Source organism: Elaeis guineensis, chromosome 1 (assembly GCF_000442705.2).
Source record: "Elaeis guineensis isolate ETL-2024a chromosome 1, EG11, whole genome shotgun sequence".
NCBI classification, from domain to species: domain Eukaryota; kingdom Viridiplantae; phylum Streptophyta; class Magnoliopsida; order Arecales; family Arecaceae; genus Elaeis; species Elaeis guineensis.
The window spans coordinates 158,663,564-158,689,279 of NC_025993.2; the positions used below are offsets into that span (position 1 = coordinate 158,663,564).

General features: G+C 42.8%; 2 protein-coding genes across 2 annotated transcripts; both read left to right on the forward strand.

The window, feature by feature from the left end:
- The first annotated feature begins 6,257 nt into the window (after positions 1–6,257).
- Positions 6,258–7,680, forward strand: LOC105039302 (WRKY transcription factor WRKY51). Its single transcript, XM_010915411.4, has 3 exons — positions 6,258–7,038; positions 7,151–7,276; positions 7,375–7,680. Exons 1-3 carry the CDS (start codon positions 6,383–6,385, stop codon positions 7,541–7,543), a joined length of 951 nt encoding a protein of 316 aa, XP_010913713.1. The 5' UTR covers positions 6,258–6,382; the 3' UTR covers positions 7,544–7,680.
- A 12,894-nt stretch (positions 7,681–20,574) lies between these two features.
- On the forward strand, positions 20,575–24,053 carry LOC105039304 (auxin efflux carrier component 2). Its single transcript, XM_010915412.4, has 6 exons — positions 20,575–22,020; positions 22,177–22,474; positions 23,045–23,130; positions 23,305–23,462; positions 23,544–23,620; positions 23,711–24,053. The coding sequence occupies exons 1-6, from the start codon at positions 20,817–20,819 to the stop codon at positions 23,775–23,777; spliced, it is 1,890 nt and encodes a 629-aa protein (XP_010913714.1). The 5' UTR covers positions 20,575–20,816; the 3' UTR covers positions 23,778–24,053.
- Positions 24,054–25,716: the final 1,663 nt, after the last annotated feature.

Sequence of the window (25,716 nt, forward strand, 5' to 3'; positions counted from 1 at the left end):
GAGACCCGACCCAAACTTTCCTGTCGGGATTTTCTCCTATCGGGATCGCCTCGAGCTGCTCGGCCGGCGAACCTCGCTCTTTCTCCTCCCGCTGGTCCAACTTGTCGATTGTCAGGGAGCCCTTCGACTCGTCGTCTTGAGCGGAGATTTGGAAGCATCGTCGGGCGAGCTGTTGATCTCCGCGCATCTCTCCGATTCCGTTTTTGGTCGGGAACCGAACAAGAAGATGGTACGTCGAGACGATTGCCTTGAGGGCGTTCAATCCGGGTCGTCCAAGTATGGCGTTGTAAGCCGAAGGAACTTGGACGACCGCGAAAGTTAGGTGGACCGTGCTTTGCCGTGGTTCGGTGCCGACCGTCACGGGCAGGGTGATTTCTCCCTCTGTCGTGACGGCGTCTCCGGCAAAGCCGATCAAGGGCATGGAGACCCTCTTAAGTCGGTCAGTTGACAGTTGCATTCGGGAGAAGGTCGAGTAAAACAAAATATTTGTCGAACTTCCATTATCAACAAAAATTTATTTTACATCATAATTTGCTATTGTCGCCGACACAACAACAGCATCGTCGTGGGGAGTTTGGATGCCCCGAACGTCATCCTCCGTAAAGGTGATTACGTCGTCCGGGCGCGGCTTTTTCGTCGGTTCCCCTCCCGCAGACGTCCCCGGGCCCAGCCGCTTGGAGATCATGTTGATGACTCCGGCCGTCGGCTGATTGTTCGTCGCTTCTTCAGTCGGCTAGGATCGTCGATCGGCAACTGGTTGGGTCGGCGGACCCTTCCGAAATTTGCCGAGATACCCCCGACGGATGAGAGCTTCGATCTCATCCTTCAGCTGGATGCACTGCTCGGTGTCGTGGCCGTGGCTTCGGTGAAATCGACAGTACTTCCGACGGTCGAGGTCTTTTGCCTTCAGAGGTGGAGGCCGTCGCAGGTATTCCTTCCCCTCGATCTCCATTAGAATCTGCGCACGAGGAGCGGAGAGAGGAGTGTAGGAGTCATACCTGGGGCGTGCCGGCCTCGGAGTCTGTTGTCGGGGTGACTTTTGGATTCGTCGGGGTGGCGAGACCCGACTATCGGTTGGGGGCCTGCTGGGTTCGGCGGGCTCCCGACCTTTCCTCCGCTTCTCTTTCGGGCCTCTGGGCTCGGCCAAGCGTCGGTCGGACGCTCCTTCGTCCGCGCGCATATACTTGTATGCGCGCTCCAGCAGCTCGGCGTATGTCCGGGGGAGGGTCTTGTCCAGAGAATAGGTGAATCGGGACGCCCTCAGGCCCCGCTTCATGGCTGAGACAGCAATGTCTTCGTTGAGGTCCCGGACCTCAAGCGTGGCCGTGTTGAATCGCGCCACGAAGTGTCGGAGCGTCTCATTTTCTCCCTGCTTGAGGGAGAAAAGGCTGTCCGACGTTCGCGGCGGCTTTCGGCTGGTGCTGAAATGGGCCACGAACGAGTGCTCGAGCTGCCCGAAGGAGTGGATACTTTCCGACCGAAGGCCGGAGTATCAGGCCCTGGCAGCCTTGCGGAGCGTAGCGAGGAAGCCGATGCAAAAAAGAGCGTCGGTTGCCCCTTGAATCGTCATGAGAGCTTTATAGCCCTCGAGGTGGTCGACTGGGTCGGTGGAGCCGTCGTATGGCTCCACGTGCGGCATTTTGAACCGACTGGGAATCGGCTCGTCGAGGACCAATCGGAAGAGAGGTTGGGCGGTCTGGAAGTCGACGTCGTTCGAAGACTTCTGGCCGTCCATCTGCAACTGGGCGAGTCGGCGGTCGATTTCCTCGAACCGGCGCTCGTAGTCATCCGCTCGTCGATGCTGGGAGACCCCGAGAGTGGAGTCTCCAGAAGATTTCGAGAGGGAGGCCGACGGCGTGCGCGATCGTTTTTCCTTCCTTGCCCGTTTCAGCGGGGAAAGGGAGGGCCGCTGGGACCGTCGGTCGTCGCGCCAGGGCCGCTCCTCCTCTTCTCCGTGGGAGTGCTGTTGAGGGCGCTCGCGCGGAGGCGACGGAGATCGGCGCGGTCGTCGGCGGCTGCTCCTGGAGGGCATCGGACGGGCCGCCGGTTGCTGCTGGAGGCTCTTGACTGCGTCCGTCAGTACGGTCATCTGCCGTACGATGGCCGCGATCTGCGCCTCCGTGGTCACCGCGGGGTGTGGAGAGCTGGGCTCCGCCGTCGGTGGTGGCGGAGAGGCCTCTTCCCGGTGGGAAGAGCGCCTTGCCGATCCGGTGATCCTTGATCGTTGAGCTCTTGTCTTTGTCATGCTGTCCCCTACCTGGCGCGTCAATCTGTTGCGGCCAATCGCCTCGTCGTCCGATCGTCGGGGAGCGTGCACCTGCAAAAACGAGAAGTCCGCACTGACCAGAGGCGGCTCCGGCGGGGATCCTCCGACGGTCAAGTCAGAGAGGTGACTGGGCAACAGTGAAATGAAGAGAGCTCGGTCGAGAGGGGGAGAGGGGGAGAGGAGCGAGCCTGTGGTTTCGAAGTCGAGAAGTGGAGAGATGGAGCGGATCCCTTGCACTGTTGCCTTCCCCGGTTTATATAGTAGAGCACGGTATGGCGCCGTCATTAATGGCGCAGATGAGTGAGGAACTGTCAACTCACTGTAGACTGTCAGAGTCGCCGTGAAAACGTCACGTCGCCGTGGGGCTGTCAAATCACCAGGGTTGACAATGCCCTTGGCGGGACAATGCCCCTAGATAGCCGCGCCGCATGTTGCTGTCAGAACTGACAAGGTCTGGCGGCTGTACGGCGATAGGAGGAGTCGACCGACCCTGAGTCGGTGGCCAGCTGAGTGGCGTCGGACCCCTCCATTAGTCGGGGAGTCTTACGTGAGTCGGCCATCAGACCTCTGGGTTCAGTCGGTCGGGGAAGGTGTGCCCGACATATCCTCAGTCGGTCGTGAGCCGATAATTAGCCGGTGGTGGCGTCCGTCAGTCGGTCGCTCTGGCCGTCAGTCGGTCGGTCGGTCCGCTCGACCGTTGGTCGATCGGTCCCCCCGGCAGTCGGTCGGTCGGTCTCTTCGATCGTAAGTCGGTCGGTCGGTTTCTCCGACCATCGGTCGGTCGGTCGGTGGGTATTCCCCAACAGATCCAATATTGAAACCAAGCATCACATAAACGGCAACCCTCCATCAAGTATATGAAGAGCAGTATACGAAGCTCGTAGGTTCGCACAACCAGATGGCAGTAGATGCCGTGGAGTGGTCGAATATATTCAGCATATGTTTATTCAATACCCAAAAGCATCTCAGCTTTCAATTAGTTTATAGATGGCGCAGGAGGTGGCTCAATGGTTTGATTTCTTGGTACTGGCCTTGTTTACCGTCTATCATCCATGGCTTTCGGATCTGCTGATGCTAAAGAGAACGAAAGGAATAATATCACGAAATTTTTGTCCTCTCCGGTTGTTGCTGTAGTTCGCCAAGCTTTAGCCCTCGCAGAGGAGTTATTTACTGCTCTCGACCCCGGATCAAATCCTTGAGCTTGAAAACTGGGGTATCGCAATTGCTCTCTCAACTGCCTCCATCTTTCTTGTTTCACAACTTTCCAGATTCTGTGTTGACTAAAGCTCGGGCAGACGCTGGATTGTTTCTTTTAGATTGGACTTTCCCTTTGTTTCTTTTAGTCGTGCCCAATCATATCAGCATATGTATGCCACAGCAAAAACCCATTTCAGGATATACCTCTGTAATAAATATACAATGTGTATGACTGAAGCTTCTTGTTTTTGAAATTTTAGGTGAAATCTGTAAAGAACGGCGAGAAGGTAGACTAAAAGGATTACTCTGAAAAGGACTTGGTAAATGATAAGATTTGGAAAAATTAGCGAGAACTTCTAAAAATATGAGCATATTCTACGAAGTATCCAGGATAAATGGAATCCAAGGCCATTGTGTATCTAATTGTCTATTGACATGGTATTGGCATTCACCAAGGGACTCATCTTGTCCTATTGTTGGGACATTACATGTCCTGGCGAGACACTTGACTTGCTTGAGCCATTCTATGTCAAACTGTTGCCACTGATTCAGAAATTCTCTAATAGATGGTCACGCTTGGAGCGAACCCATCATACAAATTCTGTTTATTAAATATCATGCATAAGATGTCCATTTCAAGTGCGTATCCCAGCCTTGTTTTTCTTCTTCTTTCTTTTAAGCAAAACAAGCATATGTCAACTTGAATAAAACCAATCTACGCAGACTGCAGAAGGACTATTCGAGCCACTTTTGAGAATTTTGCCTTCTAATAAAAAGAAAAATTGAGTGATGCGAAGATCAAACTGCTTAGCTAAAAGTGAATTCCATGGTCATAAACAAGCATATTTTCATATGTCATATGCAACCTCGAAATGACATGACTTATCATAGTTGGTTTATGTGTCACACATGTTCGTTGATAGAATATTGCAGATTAGCTTGTATTCTCCTCCACCTAAGACAGAGGCCTCAATCCTTGTTGCGTGAATTATTAAGAAAAGAATAATCATATGAAAATTTATTATAATTAAATGAGTTATGCATGTACATCAGGTGATTGAATCGGACCTCTCCACTGATTGGAGAGATTTCACACTGAGACAGATGGCGTGCATTCTGGACCATCCGCATCAGGTATCATACATGGATGACCAATCACTATTTGAAGAATGCTGTCCACCGGCCTGTGAAATATATCCAAACTCCCAGCCACAAGTATGGGTCTAGTTCCTTGAGGTAACGAATGAGAAGGTGCCAGATCAAACCTACCGGCCAAGTCCTCCAAAGGCCTTTGTTTGCTTCCAATCTTCCCCAGGACTTTGATTGCCAGGTGCCTTGACAAAATACCAACAAAGACACCGCACCTTCCTCCTGTTAAAGTCCACCGGGGTCCATGGACGCGTCTCGTTCAAAACCCTAGGATATAAACTAAGGTCCGTCCGTAGTATAATCTGTAACACCGGCATAAAATCCTACCACCTTTATTCGTTCAGGCCCATCAATCCAACGGCCCGAAACCATGGTGCTCTTCGTACTCATCCACCGTTGAATATTGATTGCCTTCGTCCTACGACTCGTTCTCAGTCTTATCTTTAACGTCAACACGCGATTCTCCTATCCACCACTATTCCTTCGTTGACTTTTTACCTTTCCTCTTTCTCGAGAGCATAAAAAAGTAAAAGTAAACGAAAGTCGCCAAGAAAATTAGTAATAATTTATTGACAACTAATAGCTATGATGCCTCGCGGAGATCAAATCTCTGCCACGCGTCGGTCATCTGCTGGAGCGGGGACCCAGACGAGCGGCCACCGAAACAATTATTATCACCCAGGCCTCCTCCCAGTCAACCGTTCCTTTGTCCCGCGACCGTCCGATCGATCTGGCGACTATCCGACGATCACCCTAGCTTACCGGCAAATCCCGGTCTCGGAGACGCTTCCCTTTGGTCAACAGGGCGGTTTCAAATGCGAATGCCTCGTGTGTGCCTTATCCGCTTTTTCTCGATCATTTTCTCGCCGTATATAAGTTTTGGTTTTTTCGTTGGCTTACTGGTCATCTCTAACACAACTGCTCGGTCCCTCTAGAAGCCTGCAACCATGGGAATCTTCTACAATTTCGCCTACATGTGACAACCCACAACGGGGTTGAGTCGAGTTTGATGGCACACAGCATGGACGATAATCCAATCCAGCTTCTAAATTTGAAATTTCATCATAAATTAAATTCAAATTAGGTCAAGTTAGCTAAGTCAGCTTGAATTGGTAATCATAAAGTGAATTAAATTGAATTACTCAGAAGATGGTTGAATTAAATTGTGGATATTAAATCAAATTTTGTACACATCGATAGTTTTAGTTGATTTTTTTTTACTCAAGCAATACCAAAATAAAAAAAACTGACTCGGATGCTCGAGCCTTTTTTTTTTTTTTTTTTTAATTTCTTTTTTATATGCACGCCATGGTATTAAGAAAGTGCACACACCAAAATGGCCGGAAGACATCCAATAGTCCAAGCAGCAGCAACCGAAGGATGGAGTCACGATAAACTGCGATATCTCGCTACTGTATCAAGATCCTGTCACGATTATTAGAACGTCTTTTAAACAGAGGAGTCCGCCTTATGACTGACGCCTCCCGCCAGCTACTCTTGTGGAACGCGGGTGCATGATGATCACAAGAAAAAGCACGCGAAGTTGATTTCATCAGAACCGTCCGATCTAAAGACGCATTTGACTAAGAATCTTATAGCCGGTTTCTCCGGTCGCCCCTCTTCCCTTTATAATCCCCTCCCCTTCCACGGTTCCTCTCCCCCGTCTCCAATCCAATCTCTCCCCTCTTTCGCCCGTCTCTAATGGTCGCTTAGCGCTCTTAGGTTTCCGATTTCCATTTCGTAAGGTGATTAGGATCTCGTCGGTCGCAGATGGCCGTTGATCTGATGGGCTACGCGAAGGTGGACGACCAGATCGCGATCCAGGAGGCCGCCTCCGCGGGCCTCCGGAGCTTGGAACACCTGGTCTTCCAGCTTACCCACCAGAAGTCGCCGTCCGATTGCAGGGATATTGCCGATCAGACGGTCTCCAAGTTTAAGAAGGTCATCTCCATCCTCAACCGGACAGGCCACGCCCGCTTCCGCCGTGGGCCGCCGGCCGCAGCCACTCCGGTCGCTGCGCCGACCCTCAACCTGGCCTCGGCGCCGCTGCAGGTGCGCCAGACCCAGTCCCTCCCTCCGCCGCCGCCTCCTGCGGCGCCGCATGCCCTAACCCTGGACTTCACAAAGCCCGATCCGACTCCGTGCCGTGAGACTGCTGCCGTTCAGTACTCCAAGGAGAGCTTCAGCATCTCGGCCCCACTTTCATCGGCGAGCTCCTCCTTCCTCTCGTCGATCACCGGCGACGGCAGCGTCTCGAACGGTAAGCAGGGCTCGTCCCTCCTCCCTCTGGTCGCCCCTGCCGCCTCCGCGGGCAAGCCACCGCTCTCGTCCTCCTCCAAGAAGAAATGCCACGGCCACGCCCACTCCGAGGTCGCCGGTGGCAAGTACGCCGCTTCCGGTGGCCGCTGCCATTGCTCGAAGAGAAGGTAACACAGACTGAGCCCTCGCCCCCCTCCCGCGCACGATAGGAACCGCCTTGAGCCGCGCACGTTATCAAACACCTGCCCTCTAGGCTAATCTACGCGTAACGGTTTTCAGGAAATCTCGAGTGAAGAGGACGATCCGAGTCCCGGCGATAAGTTCGAGGATGGCCGATATCCCGCCGGACGAGTTCTCGTGGCGGAAGTACGGGCAGAAGCCGATCAAGGGCTCCCCTTATCCGAGGTTGCTATCTCCCCCATTCTGAGCCGTCTGATCTTTTTTATCCTCTGACCTGGGCTTGATCCGATCCGTTCGTTCGTTCGTTCTCGTTGTTCTTGCAGGGGCTATTACAAGTGCAGCAGCGTGAGGGGGTGTCCGGCGAGGAAGCACGTGGAGAGGGCGCCGGACGACCCATCGATGCTGATCGTGACGTACGAGGGGGAGCATCGGCACACCCAGAATCCTGTGCCGCTGTCCACCGATAAACTCATGATGGAGTCTTCTCCTTGAAGGGACTTTCGGGTTGCGTGATCAAGACCGTCCATCTCGTGTTCCCGTCACCGTGATGTAGCTCTTGTGGCTCTGTTTTTTTTTTTTTTTTGATGTTGTAAAAATTTTTGAGGAGATAAAGTAAGGTTTTTAGGAAATTCGAGTATTTGTTGACTAAGGAACGGTTGGGAAGGGGACCGTGGGATTAAGGACTTTGTCCTTTTGTGTTCTGTGATTGAAGCGGATTTAATGCTTAGCTTTGAAGTCCGGTGTCGTTTCCCGAGCCTGGGTCAAAAAGATCTGGTATCGGGGCCCCGCGATGGGGTGCGGAAGCGGTCAAAGGTCGGGGTGGTGGTGGTTGTGGGCAGTGGGGCCCGCTGTCCGGTTACTTGTCTGTCATCGTTGACCAAAGGCTCACTTATCTTCCCCCATCTTGACTTGTATTCCGCAATATAGCGTTGGACGGGGCCAAATGGGATGGCAGTATTAGGCCGTTAAGATTCGAGAGTTTGGGGCGGAATCTTGCGGCAATAATAAGCGGATATGCCGATCTTCATCTGTTAGGAAACTGTCAGTTTGAGTATTTTTTCCGGTTTCCAGTGGCAATTTGTTTGGATAACTTGGATTTTGGAAAAGTCCTTAGGTTATTTTTGAGAAAGATGAAGGGGATTTTAAATTCAAACTTTCGAATCTCATGCGCCAAAAAAAGAAGAAGAAGAAAACAACAAAAACAACAAATTTAGACTTTGGCAAAATTGTTCCTCAAACAGTTGGCCAGTTGCTGAGAAATAACGTCTCAGCTCTATTGATTGTTCCACTGATTTTAATGTGAATAACATTCAGCTTATCGCTTTCATTGTCATGTTTATAAAAACGACCATACTTGGATGGTAGATATATATTTAGGATAACACGACTATACTTGGTAGGTAGATATATATTTAGGATAACATGAGTTCATACCTTGTTGGCATGTCTTCCTGCAACAAATTAGTGATGGGGAGAACTGCAAATTGAACCAATCCAGGTGAGCACTACAAGTGGTGTTGTACGTCTGTCTTGTGCAAGCGGCTGATTGGGGAAACTATTTCATTTACGTGCAAACGGACTTTAGGTAGTGTTTGGATGTTTTTATTTTAGATAGAATAAGAATTTATTCTATCTTATTTTTCCAAACACTAAAAGAAGTGATGGTGGGCTTCATAAGTTTAGCAATTTCGATCAATCTTGTATTAATAGTATCTTATTCTCATCTATCTTGGTTCAGTTATTTCATGGTGGATCATGAAATAACTTATTTTAGATTTTTTATGAGCATTAATTGTATCTTATTTTAAGTTATATAGAATAATATTACATTAATTACACTTTATTTTGGATAGAATAGCAGATTTTCAACCAAACAAAAATTTAAAATAAATTTAATAAATAACTATTCCCTAAGGATTTGTATTTTTATTTTAGAAATACGAAAAGAATAACCAAACACTATCAAGGACTTACCTGAAATAGGCCAATATGTTACTGTATTATTGATAGCATTGCAAATGTCAAACACTGATGAACATGCCGTGACAACTCAAAAAGTACGTAGATTTATAAACCAATGCCTTTTGAGAGGGAATGAAGGGCTGCAGGGGAGATTGCAGTACTAAATTAGCTCCAAAATAAGTAACATGGTCATCAACTACCATGTGAGGACAGGTCAGATTCAAATAAAAAAAAAAAAATCTAAAATACTTTTCTACTAGACTCGTAACTGACTAGTCAACTATTAACACCGTAGACTTTGTAGGTTTTGTAAACCTATGCTATTTATAGAGATAGAAAAATAGAGTGGGAGGGGATTACATTACAATCGTAGTTCCAAAACATGGTAATATAATTATCAACAAACATGCAAGGGTAGGTCAACTCAGCTTAGGAAAGTTTAAATGACGGTAGCTTTAGACTCTACGTGAATAGTCAACTAAGCATAGTAATATGACATATGGTCCATTACAAGACATTAGCTTAAACAATTGTATTAATTTGTCATCATTTATTCAAGAAACATCTATCAATGAGCTGCTAATTGGACCTTTCGATAGGCCTACCGGGAGTCTGACGTAAAACACGATATGGGAGAATCTTATAACGCCGAACAGAAGATTGAAGTTAGGATTCACGTTTGCGTCCAAAATTATATTATTCCAAGTGGAAGGAAATTAATACGGTCTTTCGGAGAAACTTGGGAGCAACATAGTAAAATATTACTCGAATTTCTGGAAGGAAGAATTCATAATGGACCGCGGACCCAGAATATTATTTTCTCAGCGCAGCTCGGAGCTGAAGTCTTCCACCACCTATATATTTTTAATACATCATGGCTTGATCAAGTGCTATATAGTCAGTGCTTGGTGAAGGGGACCCTTGATTTATTTTCTCCTGCATGGCGTTGCATTCAGACCAAACTAAGCTGTCTCTCACTGTTCCCGGAGCAATTTGACTTGAACCAGGAGTAAACAAATTATAATAACCTAATATAAAAGGTTCATTGTTCAACTTGGTCCTTGCCTTTCGTTTTCTGAAATTTGATATTTTGTACTTTTCTTTGTGGTGATCGGACTCAAACCAAGTAGGCGGTCTAAAGGTTCTCCAATCCACCAGAGAGAGGTTGGAAGAACCAATCGATTGCGAACAGTGGGCCACGTTGGTTCTGGTGTCAAATTCTGGACCCTGACACAGCTAAGATGTCAGCTCCGCATACTAATATAACGAGAAGGTTCCCATCACAAGCTCCCAACCCAGTTAGGTGACCCCTAGTTCTCGTATAATTTCATCTATTGACCTGAGATTACTCTCGATGCGAACACGGTCAAGTTGGTTTGATAGACTGGGGTCGGCTCCGCCACCGTGTTGGAATACCCTATTTCATAACTTTAACCCGTCTAGACTACTGTCCATGGTCCCTGGCTGTTCCCCGTCTCGAGGGTCCACTTCTCTCCTATTTCTCACTTTGGAAGATGAAGGGTTTGAATAACTTGACAGCAACAACTTCCTAACTTTTGCGGTTTATTGGATGGACAACCGATGAGCCGATGGCCCACGTCGCCAAGCTCATCATGCACTCTCTCTCACCCATAGATATAGGCCTTGCATAAACAACATCCCTCTCTCTCTCTCTCTCTGAATTTTTTTTTCCCGTAACTCTATTAATTTCCTGCAGATAGATGTAGTAGGAACTTTTTACCAACTATTAGTAAGTAATATTGTTGGTCGAGATTAATACATCAAGTGATAAAAAGTTAGGCAAGATATCAAATGTTTAGATGTAGGGGGTTGATGGAAAAATAATACTATTAAAGATCTGTTGGCATCATTCTCTCTCTCTCTCTCTCTCTCTCTTTCAAAGATAAATCATAAAAAATGAGAAAAAAATATGTTTGGGTCTATTTGTATCTTCTATATTTTCAAAATAACTTATATTATTTCTAAAAAATGGATAGAAATTCATGCATTCATTATTTTCAAAAAATTAATATGGTGGAAAAAAAACCTGATAATGTCGCATAATTGGATTTGTCCAGCTCAAAACTAATATAGCACTATGCATTATCAAACCAATTTTACACCGATTTACTTAAAAGTTTAGCTAAGCAGATTAAAAGCAATCGACTTTCAAGATCATGAATTACTTGACATGTAAGGTGCAACATTTCACATCTTGGACAAATAGCTATTCAACTTAGCGACCTGAGCCCTCTTATGTTAGGTGACACCTCTTCATTCTATGTGGGAACACATTTCTTTTATCACACCAACAAATAATGGCCCTACACAATTATATCATGTTCTCATGCAATTACAGCACAATCCTAAGGCAATTATGACTATGACATCGCGAATTCTGGATCTCGTGGCTATATAGATTTAGAAACCTTCATAAAAGATAAGACAACGAAGACACAACTCTAAGATACTATGACTCTCATTCATCTCTTTTCCTATACCATTTATTTGGATTTTTTTTCTAACTTGTGTATCGAATGATTAAGTTGGAGCTAACTTTGACAAATTCTATAGCCTGTTATTATTCTACAGATCAACAAAGATGATCTATGACAGTAACTCAAAGATCGACAACAATAACTACCATCACCACATCGGTGCCCTCACAACTATTGTCATCACCATCATTACTACCACGGCTTTCAATATCTTTGTCATTATTTTTATCATTTTAGCTATTTATACCAAATATATTTATATTTTTAACAATCAAAATAAAATAAAATAAAAATTTTATTTTTATTTATGAAAATAAAAAAAATAAATATCATCAAACACTACATTAATTTCTCAAAATCAATAAACATGCATTGCTACTAGGGATGCAAATGGGTTAGGTTGGACTTAATTATGAGCGATCTCGATCCCAACATAGTTTCTTATTCAGATCCTAATGTTGGACCCAGACCCAACCTAATAAAAGATCAGGTTGGATTTATGGTTAAAATTTTTGACTCAATAGATCACTCAGATCGGGTAGTATTGTGGACAAGGGCTCGACTCGTCATGTGAGGTATTATCCATTCTGATCTATGGATCTTACGATTTTGTCCTTTAAAAGATACCTCACGTGAGAAGAATTTTTTTCTCTTTATAAACACGAGTTCTTCTTGACTTACAATCGATATAGGACTATTGGTGCCTCCACATTATTAGAACTACAACAGAGCTTCTCAGTCAAGGAAGACTCCGATGTGTACAGTCTGAGAAGCCCCACAGTCAGCCGAGACGGATTTCAGCTCCAGAAAATTGAAGCGGACCTCGATCCCTTTCTGGCGCACCATTGTTACAAACAAGGGCTCAACCTGTCATATGAGGTATTATCCGCTCTGATTCATGGACCTCACGATTTTGTCTTTTAAAAAGTGTTTCACGTAGGAAGAATTTTTTTTTCTTTATAAGCGCGAGTCCTTGACTCACAATCGATGTAGGGCTATTGGTGCTTCCACGTTATTAGAACTACAATAGGTAAGATTCATGAATAACTCAATCCCAACCCTAAAATTTGGATCTGCATCGGCTCTAGGTTACAAGTATAGAGTTCTAAAGTGAAAAAAGTTAAAGTTGGATTAAAAAAAACTTAACTTTTGACATGATAATTTTTTCAATAAAGCTCGAAAAGCTACTGAAAAGATAATCCAAAAATTGAGCATTCCCTACGTATTAAATAAATTATTATGTTTACAGATATCTAATAGATAGAAATAGAATATGAATAGAATATCAAATCATTTGCAATATCCATCAACGGTTTAAAAGTCAAACTTCCCATTCAAAAATATCACATAGGTATCTGGTTTGCCATAACATCCCCTTATGCCATGTGAATAAAATCAGATCAAAAGGTTTGAATTGGTGGGATGATGACATCATTTATTTTAATCCAATTAATTGACAATGGATGCCACCATTATATGGTATTAATGTTTAATCAGAACTTTGGATGGTAGACTGTAGACCTCAGGTTAACGGGTATACGAAATTCAGATTGGATTAGGTAATAGATCAAAAGACCCAAATTACACTTATATAACAATCAGACCGAATTAGGTCTAAATTTAATAAACCCAAAATCAACCCTGAAATGTGAAATAGATTCAAATTTGAAACATGAGCCGGCCCCATAGATCCTTAAATTGGATCCCGGTGGAGTCCAAGCAGGTGGGATCAGGTCATAATCTAACTCGAGTCTTTTATAGCCTTAATCACTACTTTATTTGAGTATTGTTATGAGTATACTCTTTGTATTTAATCATAGCCTATAACAATATGTACCACTATTTTCTGCACATACCTTCCTCCAAACTTTATTAGGTTTGGTGTACGTGTATTACATCTGTAAATCAGGGAAGTGTTAAATAATTAAACATACATTAACACTTGCATACCACGCTCCCGTAACATATTTCATAAAACAATATTACCTTTTATTCCATATCCCTTAACCTTATGCTAGAAAATTTTGGAAGTGCGGGTAATTTGCACACCATGAACTCATGAGCAAAAAGACTCTTAAATAATTAAATCACTATAGAGGAAATTATATATGATTTTCCCAATTTCCCTGTAACCACATCCTAGGTACCAACCAAGTTGCGTTCGTGGATATTTGCAAATTAAGAAATAAGTAATTAAGGACTTTTGAGGGGGTAATGGATAATTTTACGGACTGCAAAAATATTTTCCATTTCATGTCTCACCCGCTCCCTGCAACCTTCCTCCTCTGCTTCCCACCTCGTCTCGAATCCATGGCTACCGCCTCTCTCTCGGGAAGTTCATACCTACAACTCCGCCCCTCCTTTGAAGCACGCAAAGGTTCCGATGCCTCCATTCCCCTCCATGAAACCCTAATCCCCTTAAAACCCTAATGCTCTTCGACGCCGGAGTCGTCTTGTTCCATAGTTTTTCCACTCCTTTCCTTCGAATGGTAATGCTCTAGCTTCTCTTTATATGCACTCCAAGGGGAAAACGTGGCTTGCTTTTCCATAAAAATTCTTCTTTTCTGGGTCCAATTTTTTCAATTGGGTTGTACTTTTTATTTTGATTTTAACCATGTCAACAAATTCTCTACCGTGCTTTATATAATAATATAGTAATTGGATTCAGGTCTGTCTAGCTAACCTTTCTTTAAAACTGAACTAAAATTACTGGTTAAATGATAACAAGCGTTAATATTAAATGTTCTGTTGCAGATCTCTATAGTTCTCCCCTTATAATTTTCTCTTAGCTTATCATCTACCATTGGATGTGGTGATCTCTTTGAGATTAAGCTCATTTGATTGGTCTAGAAGAATCTCTTTTAACCAATCATTAGAGGAAACAGAAAAAGGATTTCTGCTTTTGCTGTGATGTTGCCATATAGCAAGACTTCTGGCTTCGTGCTTACATGAGCAGAGGAAGAGTTTTAAGTTGATGATGAGGGTAATTAGTCAAAGAATATGATGAAAGATGTGCCCTGCTATTACAATATCTTTGCTTTTGACTACATGTTGGAAGAATCATTTGTTGACTAGAATTAGGATAGGATTGATTATAGGAATTCAGCATTGGACCTAGAGATGGCTTATAAAAATACCAATGAGGTTTTCTTGTTAGATAATTTTCCTTTTACTTTTTTTTTTCTTAATAAACAAATCATGGTGGGAACAATATTAATAATCATTTCATAAAAATGATGAAGGATTAGGATGTTAAAAATCGAATACTACTTGCACAAGACCTCCCAGAGACAGAGCAAGTGATGGAACTGAACGCTAGGGTATACCTTGTCCTCTTGTTCTAGTATGTTGTTATGACAAATGAGATTTGGGCCCAAGTAGATGGGTGGGTGCTTAAATGCATCAAGTCCTGGTTCATGACCCACCAAAAGGTTTTCTCCATATCAGTAAGGGTTTGAAGCAAGAAGATGACCTGCATCTGCCTCTCTTTACCCTGATTATGGAAGTATTCACTCAGGTGCATCAAGAGCTTCTGAGGAATACTTTCTTGAAAAAATTCTAACAGAGAAGGTGATACACTTGCCAACACACATTATTTTGATTATTGGTCGATATCTTCTTTACCATCCACTCCTTGGTCATAGGTTTTTATATCTATACAAATTCAATTTCCTGTCCTTTTTTGGATTGATGTCTAGAAGGGTGCAATGAAAAATATTAGTTGGACAAACCTAGGATAATAAGAACTGTTGTCATTAAAATGCTCCAGAGGAGTAATGGAAATCCCACGTATATACCTCAATTATCTCATCCTTTTTTCTGTCAAATGTATGATATAACAAAATCTTCAATCTTCTTAAGCTAGCACTGCTCACCAAATGCGTTCTCCTTTTTTTATTTAAAATTCTCAGTCTTTTATTTGAAATCATGCTGAGGAAGATATGATGATTATCTTTCCAGTTAGTTGACTCCTATAATTAACAAGTCATTTTGAGCCTCTGCAAATCAATAATTTGCATTCTCTTATGCCCATGAGCCAATTAGTCTTTGTGCTGCTTCCCACCTTTTCTCTCTCCAGAAATTTTTAACTTATGCTACATCAGTACTTGTAATTTTCATTTCTTTTGTTTGACTAGAATTTCCAGTTAGCTTCTTTTAGTTCTTTCTGTAAAAAGTTCCACTTATGCAAGATGCAGAGCTGTTTTTATAGCTAAAAGATCTTTTTCTGGCACCCCCTAATAGTCTGCTAATCTGACTCACATACATGGACCAAACTGATACCTCTTTAAATGCAGATTCTTCTTAATGTGTATGCCATGCTATTTTTTTTGGATCATCTTGTAGGAGTAAACCGTATTGCCTTCTATATTTAGTTAATACCAGAAGTTTCTTCAACATATCCTTGGAGGGTTTGCTTGCATGGCATAAATGTATTGATCTCGGTTGCCGGTTATGGCCGATACTCAAAATCACATGCTTATAACATTCCTCTGGGTTTGGCATCTGAGTGGACTGGTGAATGCTTGCATTCGAGGCATTTTCCATCTTTCTTCACTCAGGCTTTTAATTCCAATTTTACGTGATACGTTTCATAGCTAGGACTTCTATTTATTTTTAATTCTTCACTCACTTAGACTTAAGAGTTATTATAACCATAAGCAATAAATCTTATCTCACATTTGAAATTCTTCGCTAGGACTTCCTATTTATATATACATCTAATATCAGCATAAACTTATTGAAATACCAGATTGCAATGGCTATCCAGGTTATATCCAGGTTAATTTTCATTTCTTACCTTGTACAATTCATGATTTGAAACAAATCCGAGTCCATCTTCCTAACTGTCCATGTGAAACTAACCACAGCACTTGGAATTCCATATCTGCATACCATTTACCTCTTCTGGGACATGCTCTAATATCCCTTCTTTTCTGATTATTCTCTGGGAATGCAGCTTTTGTGCTGCCTCTTTGTTTCAAGAGAATAGAGGGTCCTGAATTCTCTGGAGGTGGTCTTGCTTATCTCACTAATTAAATGTATACATCATTACTAGAATGCTCATCAGGTATATGTTCAGTTCTTCAGTATCAACCTTCCGTTCACTTATGGCCTCTGTTGTTCTAATATATAATTTGGGAACCACAGAACCAGATGTGTTTTTCACATGCATTTTGATTATTAGAATGATAACACAGGCATAGTTTACACACCTTGCTTTCGTAGCCAGTGTATATTTGCCTCTATGGACATAATTTGGGAACCACAGAACCTGATGTGTTTTTTACATGCATTTTGATTATTAGAATGATAACACAGCCATAGTTTACACACCTTGCTTTCATAGCCAGCATATATTTGCCTCTATGGACTTAGGGAATTGAAAAACAATTACAACCTTATATCTTGGTTAATCATAATACAGGAACATAAATCCGTGCATTCGCAGCCCTTTATGGTCTCTCAATGTGTCGACTTGCATCTAGATAATGACTACAAGAAAGCAGGATAAGGTGTCAACTTTTGCAAGTTTGACTCTTACAGGCAAAGTGAAGTATATTTATTGAAATTAATTCCCTCATTTCATTTATTTTAACCTGTGGAAAGATAAAATAGAAACTTATCGTTGTCGAGTATGTTATTTGTTATGTGAGATTATGTTTATTTGAAACTTGTCTAATACGCATCGTCATGTAGGTTAACATTTTTGGTGATATCCTTTGTGCTGTGCTGGAAAAGCAAGGACATGTAAACTGAATAATGCTTATTCTAAGGGAAACTCATGTCACTAAAAGTAGATATTTTAATCTTTTACTTACAATTTTTAAGTCCACATTTTCTTTTTTGTAATCGGCCCTGGTTGCTGAGGATTTTTATTATGTTGGAGGCAAATGACTGGTGCTTTCTTTTGGGCGAGGGGTCTGGGAGCTTGTTGGAATACAACCTTTTGTTTCTTGTTACCTGTTCTTTGTGGGTTTTTTCTTACATCTTTTCTTTTGAGGTTATTCCAGGCTTGAGGGGCTGTGACATCTCTGCTGCTGCTCTTCCCCCATCTCTTTTTTTCCTTTCTTTTTTTGTTTCCTTTCTATCATTTCTTTTTCTTAACGAAATATTGATGACAACATCACCAAGTCCACATGGGAGAGGTCCTGAGTTAAATTTCAGCTGCTAGTATGGTTGCAATATTCTTCTGAGAAAAAAGGGGGAAGGAAAAAACCTTCAACAGCAGCAAAGTTTGATTTGGAGCTGAAATCTCCTACAGGGAAAGAGCAAAAGCAGCAACTCAGGAGCAGCAAGATGCTATTCTTTGTTGCAGGTTGGCACCTTTGTTCTTTCCTTCAGGCTCATATTTACACTTTTTGTTTTTCTCTTTTGACTGTTTCATTGCAGCAGTATTCTAAGGAGTACTCAAGGAGTGGCAATTGACTGAGGTGGCGAACAATCAGAAATACAACAACATCGAGCCTAATACACCGGATTATGTGGACTACTGTGATGCAATTATATCTTTCTAAGGTGAATTGGCCCCATCAATTTCAAATCTGTTGGTGCAAAATTTTCTAATTTGGTCCATACTTTCTTATGTCAGTATCTCTGATAGTAAAACAGGAACCTATTAGTTCATACACTGCAAAGGTGAACTGAAATATCAACGACAACTATTTCTTCATTCTCTCCTGCTGTATCAATTTTAATTTTCTGTGAATATAGAGAATGTGCTAACATACAAGCTCTTTTTTTTTTTCGAGTCACAGTTCGGTTTGGAGGCTCCTGCATGCCGAGAACTGCACAATCTAACACGAACAGCTCCATGTGCATTGTGCCTTCCTTGATGCCCACGCAGACATGAATCTGATAGGCTGTTGGGTCTAATCAATGGCACCTTATGGCATGCATTGAGAGGTAATTAATTTGCATGAATCTGCAACCTAAACCATGACCTGTTAGTTGTCCCGGTAACAAGTTGATGGTGCCTCTAGTTACACCAACTAACAAATGGGACGCACATGTCCTTGGGGAGATGGACCGCCAGAGTCTATATTTTATAGTAGATTTCATGGAGTTTGAGGATGGGAGGGATTGGACTACCGTTGGGTATAAATATTTCAAGCCATGATATTTTTTTTTTTTATTTTCTTTTTTCAAAGTCTATGGATCTTTTAGCTTATATGGTCTGAATGGCATTGGATTTGAGAAAGAATATGTATTTTAATTTTCACGAAGGCTTATATTGTTCAAATTAGTGCCTATAAAGTAGGTCTAAAACGAATTTGATCTGGTATCTCATTCTAATTTTTGGTTCTTTTTATTGCAGAGCTTCAGTTTAGGTCACAATTGGCCCACGGACAGCCATGTTAGAGATGCTTTATTACAAGGTCATTCATCTCCAACTAAGTCAAACCTCCAGCAGCAGTTTTGACTCGATCCTTCAGCTTAGTTCCATAAGTTGAGACTTTTGGGCTGGTGTCTGCCTTCACCGAGACACTTGTTTTCAAGCACAAGTTTCCAACCCATCAATGTCCCGCTCCTGCGTACTTATCGTTACAGCTAACATATGGTTCAGCTCAGTCCTAAGATCTCAAAGACTGTTATTTGTTAAGCAAAGCATGTGTCATGCTGGGTCATGGGGAGGAACTTATGAAGTTAAAAACCTCAATGCTTGGAGCTATACTAATTATTAATGTAGTTCAATGGAAGCCAGCTAGCACTTCATATTCCATGGCTTTTATTCTTTTTGCCTGAAGTCCAACTTTGTCAGATTTGAGTTAAGCTGGTAAGTGTCAAACAATACGAGCAGGTAGATCTAGGCTTAGCTTTTTGTCAATCTACAAGGAAATGCTTTTTATCTATAATAATATATAAACATTAACAGCTTCAGGTCTCCAAGAGGACTGGATCCAGGTAAATAAGCAATCCTTTTTGGCTTCCATTTAGACATGATGATCGGCAGTGTGGATCCAAATTAAGGGTTCGGTTGGGTTTCAGATTGTTTTCACTGGGTCCAACTGAAAAGAGCCTAATTAGAAGGCCAACAATAGGTTGAAAGTTCCTAATACAGAATGTATCAGAATATGCTTATTTACTTGAAATCGTGGAAGCATTAAGTGCAAGCAAGCTGCCTGCTTAAAGAGTGGGATAGCTGAAAATGCTTGCTAACCTGTGTTAGTCTTTTGATAAATTGTACCATCAATTTAAGATCAGCCCTGGTCATGGCATGTTGGGGGTTTTAGGGTATTGGGAAGATAATCACTCTTGAAGAATATATCCTTGCAGCTTAAATTGGAACTTGGAAGCCTTTTGTCGTCGGCTTCTCCTTGTGCGTCTCTATTTTATATGTATATTTATATTTATATTTATTTTTTATTTTTTAAGTTGGAAGAAAATGTTCATGTCATTATTCTTATGTATAGCCTCCATAAAATTCGATGAGTTTTCAACTTCTTATGCCCCACATCTTTTTAGTTGCCGAACAAATAACATATATTTACTAGATGTGCAAAAAGAACTGTGTTTCAGACTCCAAGAAGTTTGACTTGAATATATGGATAGAATCTGGTGCTCCTATGATGGGAAAAAATAAACCATTTATTACCTCGGTTTGGGGACAACAATCAATTCAGGACTCCGGAGGTGGTTGGTGTGATTCCATCACTCAATCAAGATGTGGTGTTGGACTTTGGCCAACAATCCATGGCGGACCTCCTCTCAGGTCCTGCTTTTTTTTTTTTTTTTTTTGCATCTCTTCTTCGTATATAATAAAACAGGTGGAGTCAGAAAAAAATAGAAAAAAAAAAAAAAAAAAAAACACGGGGCCAGTCACAGGGGCGGAAGAGGGCAGCATTCCAAGGCTGACAAAAGCTGAAGGACACGTCGGACTGCTGATGAGATTAACGACCAACTCCCGACAATCCAGCAACCATGCACGTATCAACCCCAATCCAGGAGCCCCTCCCGGTAAAAGCCATCCCCCTCCACCCTCCAAACCCCCTTCAAAAAAAAAAAAAAAAAAAAAAAACTCTATTATATTCTACTCACAATATCTACCTTCTTAAAATCTCTCAGCCACCCAAAACATAATCTCTTTCATGCCATCTTTTTTAGCTCCAATCCTTGTCTGGAATTTTTTCCAAACATATATAACACCAAGAGTAAGAGTTCTGGAATTTTTTCCAAGCATATATAACACCAAGAGTAAGGGTTACAAAGAGTATCTCGTTGCTAGCTAGCTTACTTATCTCCTGGTCTCCTCCGTCCGTCTACTTTTAAGTGCTGGTATTCGGCTTGCATCATTTAGCTATTTCATCATGATCACCGGGAAGGACATCTATGAAGTTCTGGCGGCGATCGTACCCCTCTATGTGGCGATGATCTTGGCCTACGGCTCCGTCCGATGGTGGAAGATCTTCTCAAAGGACCAATGCTCCGGCATCAACCGCTTCGTGGCGGTTTTCGCCGTCCCGCTCCTCTCCTTCCACTTCATCTCCACCAACAACCCCTATGCCATGAACTACCACTTCATCGCGGCCGACTCCCTCCAGAAGGTGGTCATCCTCCTCGCGCTCTTCCTCTGGCACAACCTCTCCAAGCGCGGCAACCTCGACTGGACGATCACCCTCTTCTCCCTCTCCACTCTCCCCAACACCCTCGTCATGGGGATCCCCCTCCTCCGCGCCATGTACGGTGACTTCTCCGGTAGCCTCATGGTCCAGATCGTGGTGCTGCAGAGCGTCATTTGGTACACCCTCATGCTCTTCCTCTTCGAGTACCGGGGTGCCAAGGCCTTGATCTCCGAGCAATTCCCCCCTGACATCGCTGGATCCATCACCTCCTTTCGAGTCGACTCCGACGTGGTCTCCCTCAATGGTCGGGAGCCGCTGCAGGCGGATGCGGAGATCGGGCAGGACGGGAAGCTCCATGTGGTAGTCAGGAGGTCCAGCTCTTCGGCGGGGAGGTCCACGGTGTCCTCCTATAACAAGTCTCATGGTTTTAATTCTATGACCTCGATGACTCCAAGGGCTTCGAACCTCACCGGAGTCGAGATCTATTCCATCCAATCATCGAGAGAGCCAACCCCGAGGGCTTCGAGCTTCAACCAGACGGACTTCTATGCCATGTTCTCTAGCAAGGTGACCAGCCCGAGGACAGGGTGCGGTGGTGGGTTCGAGGAGGAGCCGGGGACGAGGTTGGGGAAGCACAAGGGAGCTGGGAGCAAGAGCAGTGACTTCATGAATGGGGGGCTCTTCTCCACCTCTTCGTCTTCCACCTACCCGGCTCCCAATCCTTTAATGCTTTCCGGCCCGGCTTGCGGCAGTAAGAAGGATGGTGGCACGAGTTCAGCCATGAGTGCCAATTCCAATAAGGAGCTCCACATGTTTGTTTGGAGCTCCAGTGCTTCGCCGGGCTCGGAGGCTAATCTAAGAAATGCGGTGAACCGGGCTGCCTCTCATGATTTTGGAAATATGGATCCTTCGAAGCCTACTTTCCACCAGGACATCCCTGCTCGTAAAGGTATAATAATAATACCAGTAATTAATTTTTCTCCCTTGGATTTTAGAAAACCATCAGATCGAGTTATCTCCATGATCATCTGCGGGTAATTTTTTTCCTTTTTCAAGTTCTGTAACCATTTTAGTACAAAGATAACATCAAAGTCCTGCGTTGCAGGACTGCATGCCCCTAGTGGAAATGCTAGTCCAATAAGGAAGGCAGGAGTTAATGGAGAGCTTGAAATAGAGGACGGGTGCAAGAGCCTGGAAGGGAAGTTTCCAGCGTCTCCTTTTGTGGCCCAGAAGAAGGGGGCAGACACGGGGGGAGTCGCAGGGCTGGTGGAGAGCAACCACAGGATGCCACCAGCCAGTGTGATGACTAGGCTCATACTCATCATGGTGTGGAGGAAGCTCATCAGAAACCCTAACACATACTCCAGCCTTTTAGGCCTAGTGTGGTCCCTCGTATCTTTCAGGTGAACAAGATACTTAATCCCCAATTAGTTCTCTTGTAGGTTTTTTGGATTATAATTAACATGTTCTTTTAGAGTGTAATCTTATTTTTGATGGATATCTAATTGATCTTTTTTACCTCGATATAATGCTCCGGTTACAATCTTGGATACCTGCATGCACCTTGGAGCACATGCTACTTGTGGAGCACCAAGATGTAGCACTTGCTTCTGCTATTTAGCGTTGGCGTTCTCTTTTCTCCGTAACCAACAACCTGTGTTCCAACTATTTGGATTTTTAATCCTGCTTTGCCGTATGGTCATGTTATCGTTTACACCATCCATCACAGATAGCATCTCTATCTAATCTGAACGACTTCCATAAATGTTCTCTCAGGTCTTTAATTTTTTTTTTTTTCTAATTACTCAGCACAGCATTTAATCGGTAATAACCTACTCAATTACCACTGACATCCATCACTCTCTTTTTTTTTGGGCTTTCTGACCCCATTAATTGGTTTGAATTCTTATTGTGTAATTATTTAGCTCATAATAACTTTTGCTAAAATGGTGCAATGATGTATCATTTTTCAGGTGGAACATCGAGATGCCTACAATAATAAAAGGCTCCATATCAATACTATCTGATGCTGGATTGGGGATGGCTATGTTCAGCTTAGGTACTTTTTTTTATTGTTTATCTAAACAAATAGGGATGAAAATTTCGGAAATGCCATACTTATAATTTAATAATTTGGTTTCCTCGATGAAACGGTGGTCATATGCGCCCACCGTTTGATTTTCTATAGAAAAAGGTAGAGCGTCCTAATGTTTTCCATCTTCACATAAAATAGGACTCTTCATGGCTTTGCAAGATAAGATCATTGCATGCGGAAAATCCGTTGCGGCGTTCTCCATGGCTGTTAGGTTCTTGACGGGTCCTGCGGTGATCGCCGCAACATCCATTGCCATTGGGGTCCGTGGAGTCTTTTTGCATGTTGCCATTGTTCAGGTTTGCATCTGTGACCCTCAAGCCTTAAACCTAAAGGCCATGGACGCAGTTCGATCTAATGGGCCAGACAATTGTTGACAGGCTGCTCTTCCTCAAGGGATTGTTCCATTTGTATTTGCCAAGGAGTACAATTGCCACCCTGACATCCTTAGTACTGCGTACGTGAAAATTCAAATCTTCAACTTTATACAAAGTTTTTTATTATGGTTTCAATATATGATTGAGTTGTTGAAGTCTCTCTTCTGCAGAGTTATTTTTGGGATGCTTATTGCACTACCGATAACCATTCTCTACTATGTTCTGCTCGGAGTCTAGATGGCTTAAAGAAACTAATGAGGAGAGAGAGAAGCCTATTAACACAACCTTGAAGGAGAGAGAGGAGGAAACGAGACAAAGGGAATACTACAAAGAAGGAATAGGAGGATGGAGTGGGGGGCATTTAGTAAAGCAAAGTACCTTTTTTCCTAGTTATTATTAGGAGGCCAGGTGCCACGCATCTAGTGTTAATTTAAAAGTAGGACTTCTCACTAGAGCTCAAGCATGTGATGTTGGGATATGAAATTCCAATTTTTTAAGATTTTTATCTGTTTATCTATTGGGATGTGAATGTGTCCACCCTTCAGACTGGACTTTCTTGCTTCTTGATGTCAAGCCCCTTTCATAAACTAGCTTGGTAAGACGTGCATCTGATTTCTCCAGTGAAGACTTGGTGAGACCTCCAACCGTACTATAAAATATATTAACATGTAATCGAAAGATCGTGGTTTAGCTTGCCTTCAAAATTACAACCATGTGATTGCTCTCATCTTTTGATTGTTTACGCTACCTAGAAATAGGTCCGGTTAATTTAATGGTCTCCCATGCGGATCTGTTGGATAAAACTTTGAAGAGTTGAAAGGGTTGGTACACTGCACTATCCTTTCTTTATCATGAAGAAAGGGTTGGTAATTCACTGCACTATGCTGCCCGAGACTTCGTAACTTTGGACAGACACCAGAACCGCGCCTTTAATTGTTATTTGGTTTCTTTTGTCTGTTCATTGGCAGTGCATGTGAATGGTAGATGGGTGTGAAAAGTGCCCCTCAGTTCCCATTGAAGAATCCAAGGCCCTCTCTTCGTTCGAGATACAGTGAATGCACATGATAGGATATTTTCTAATTGTTGTTATTTTCTATGGCTGGGTTTTGTTTAGATGCAGTCGAAGAAGTCCATTTGGACAGAGCATAAACAGAAGGGATCAGATCTAAGGTAAGGGGCAGGAAACCCTTTTTTATTTTTTATTTTTGGAAGCAAAAGGGACAGAAAACTTTACCGAGGGGAAAACAAGCATGATGACCTTCAATCGGCTATTACAAGTAGAGAATGATGGAAATGGTCTTTTGTCTGAACAAAGCAATGAATAGAATTTTCAAGCTACCATGTTAATTTATTATCAGATTCTGATAAGATCTAAGGATGAAAGGTTATTACATATTCCATTAGCATCAGTAGGATACACAAATATAAACATCATCATTAAAACTAACTTCTCTTTTCATTAAAAAAAACATTCTGTACTAATTTTGGTTTCATCTATGTATCCTAGTTTGTCATTCGCCTTCGTCCAAGATCAATTCCCATAAGCAAGCAGTCTTGCTGCATTTATTCGTCACTTCCATCTTAGGTATTTCGATCTTTTGTTCTTTTTGCATGATAGAAGATGCAGGTTTGGCTGTTCTTAGATATGATGACCTGTCCTTTGATCCTTAATCTGTCTCCCATCTGACGACATTGATCATGGGAAGTGATCTTTTTTTTTTTTTTTTTTTTTAAAACAAAAGCAAAAACCATCGATCCCGTTATATGAAGGCAGATACGTATGTCATACTTCCAAATTAATGCAGATTATCAAACTTCATGAGAAGGACCTATTACATGTCCAAGATGGACACTTCCATGTGGTAGTCATCTTTCCAAGTAATAGCAGATCAGTCACCAATTATGTTTAACAACAATATATCTAGATGCCTATGTTTTAAGCTAGAAATTAAGTATCACATTGTACTGAGTGCTGAATTATGTGGCAGATAGGGCTTCTGCCGACCTAGGACCCTTTCAGTGACAGGAAATGAGGAAAACCTGTATGGCGCAAAGCCGACACTGGAGAGAGATAACAATGACATAATTCATCAAAAAGAGAGGCATCTGAAGCTGGATAAAAAATCACCTAGACTTCAACACATGTGAATATAAAAGTAAGCTTAATTTGTAGTGT